This window comes from Anastrepha obliqua, unplaced genomic scaffold, assembly GCF_027943255.1.
Source record: "Anastrepha obliqua isolate idAnaObli1 unplaced genomic scaffold, idAnaObli1_1.0 ptg000012l, whole genome shotgun sequence".
Lineage (NCBI taxonomy): Eukaryota > Metazoa > Arthropoda > Insecta > Diptera > Tephritidae > Anastrepha > Anastrepha obliqua.
The window spans coordinates 3,169,056-3,171,427 of NW_026562179.1; the positions used below are offsets into that span (position 1 = coordinate 3,169,056).

The 2,372-nt window shown below is 28.3% G+C and overlaps 1 protein-coding gene across 1 annotated transcript; it reads left to right on the forward strand.

The window, feature by feature from the left end:
* Positions 1-454: 454 nt before the first annotated feature.
* LOC129251331 (uncharacterized) lies at positions 455-1,780 on the forward strand. Its single transcript, XM_054890695.1, has one exon. The coding sequence runs from the start codon at positions 743-745 to the stop codon at positions 1,304-1,306; it is 564 nt and encodes a 187-aa protein (XP_054746670.1). The 5' UTR covers positions 455-742; the 3' UTR covers positions 1,307-1,780.
* The last annotated feature ends 592 nt before the right edge of the window (positions 1,781-2,372 follow it).

The window sequence follows — 2,372 nt, forward strand, 5'->3', positions numbered from 1 at the left end:
GTTTTATAAAAAAAAAGAAATCGAGGAAATCTCGAATACAAAGTGTGAAGAAATTCGACAAAAATGAGAAATTCATATAAAATAAAAAAAAAAATAAAATATTTTGAATTCCAAAGCTAAAATAACCTTCAAGTCAATTAAAGGTCACCTTGAAGTAAATTCAAACTGAGAGACTGGAAGTCAATGTGTACTAAAATAATGCCAATGAATAGCAGCAGATAGAAGTAAATAATTTGCAACAACAATTACTCTCGAGCCAATTAGAACCAGGTCACCTTTAGATAAGTGAAAAAACTTCTTTCCAACCAACAAAACCTACGCTTAAAGGAAATAACAAAGCGAACTACAACTCCAAAACCAACAAAACAGCGAGAAAGCAGCAACAACAACATCGGAGAACATATAGTATATATGTATATGTACATATTTCAACGAAACCAGTGGTTAAAAAAAACAAGCAACAGGCGTCATTCAACATAGATTTTCAAATCAACTGTGTTACATATATATGTACATATGTACATATTCGCAGATATACCATAAAGTAAGTTGTGCTATAGCAAAAAAAAAAAAAATTTAAAAGGTTCATACCTACATATATATGTACATACTCGTATAAATAAATATACGTACAAACATATACTTTTGTGAAGAACAAACAAAACAAAACAAAAAAAAAACTAAGATTAAAAAAAGGAAATAAATAAGGGACAAACGTATATAAAATAAGTATAAATATAAAATGGATAACTTAGATGTGAACACTAAATTTAAGATTATGTCTACAAATTTAAGTAGTATACCATGCTATGATGGAAATGCAGATGCTCTTTTAAGTTTTGTACAAAGAATTGATTTAATGATACCCATATTAGAATCATTCCCTATAGAGTTTAAAATTTTGCTTATGGGTAATATTAAGGACAAAATAATTGGAAGTGCAAGAAGATCAATTTTAATTAATGGCAATGTAGATACCTGGCCAGAAATAAAGAAAATTTTAGTTGATAATCACGGCGAACAAAAATCTGTTGATGAGTTAATTGGTAAAATAAGATCTTGTCGGTGTGATTCAACTATAGAAAATTTTTATAATAATCTAAATGCTTTATTATGTCGCTTAAATAATTCTCTGTATTTTAGTAATAACAATTCCTTTGAAATGAATTGTGAAAGTAATGGCAGAATTGCTCTCAATTCTTTCAAATATGGATTACCGGAGCCTGTTAGGAGCATTATTGTGAGCAGGAATCCGAAAAATTTAAAAGACGCGTATGATATAATAAAATCCAATGGGTATCTGTAATATAACAATACAAAATATTGTGATCATGTTACACATATAACATGCAGCCATTCAAATTTTCAACAAAATAATAATAAAAATAGTATTAGACAAAATTTCAACAACAATAATGATAGACAATTTAGTAATAGTAGCAGGCAAAACTACAACAGTAATGACAGTAAATCTTACTATAACAAATATAATGGGCAAAATTTTAGCAAGAACAACAGTGGACAACCTTACAACAACAATACAACATTCCAGCAGCGTCATGCAAACGATAGTCAAAATTTTTCATCACAGCTGATGCTTAGTAATAGGTAGGTATAGCAGACAAACAGGCCGGCAACCAGAAAACAATTTTCAAACAACAAATTATATTGATTTAAATAGGAATCCTTATGGTAACCAAAATTATAAAAATACATCAGTTGAACCAATGGAGTTTAGTGTTAACGAGAGTTTTCAAAATTTTCAACATCCCGGGAAAAGAAATTACCCTATATAGTGATTGAAACGCGTATTAGAAAGATTAGGTTTATAATTGATACAGGGGCGGAGTATAGCATAATAAATCCTGAAGTATGTAACCCTAAGTATGCTGTTAAGCCAATCATTCGCGTATTAAAAGTTTTGGGAAGAACTGTCTATACGAGTAAGCAATATTCTATACCTTTATTTAAAGAATTTAAAAAACCCAATACTTGTGTGAGCTTTCTGGAATACTTATTTCATAAATATTTCGATGGTATTATAGGAAACAATATTTTACTTTTTTTAAATACAATAATCGATTATCAAAATAGAAAACTAAAAACCGATGAAACAACTATACCTATATATTTTAATAAAGAAGAAGAGATTTTAGAAAATGAATATTTAAAAAATGTAAACTTCGAAATACTTACTTGTGAAGATAGAATAGATAAATCCTCCAATGATATTTTTGCTAAACACTTAAATATAAGAGACAAGGATATACTAAGTAAACTTTTAAATGAATATCAGGATATATTTTACAAAGAAGGAGAAAGCTTGCCCTTTACCAAAGAAATTCAACACAGAATAATAACAAAAACTGATA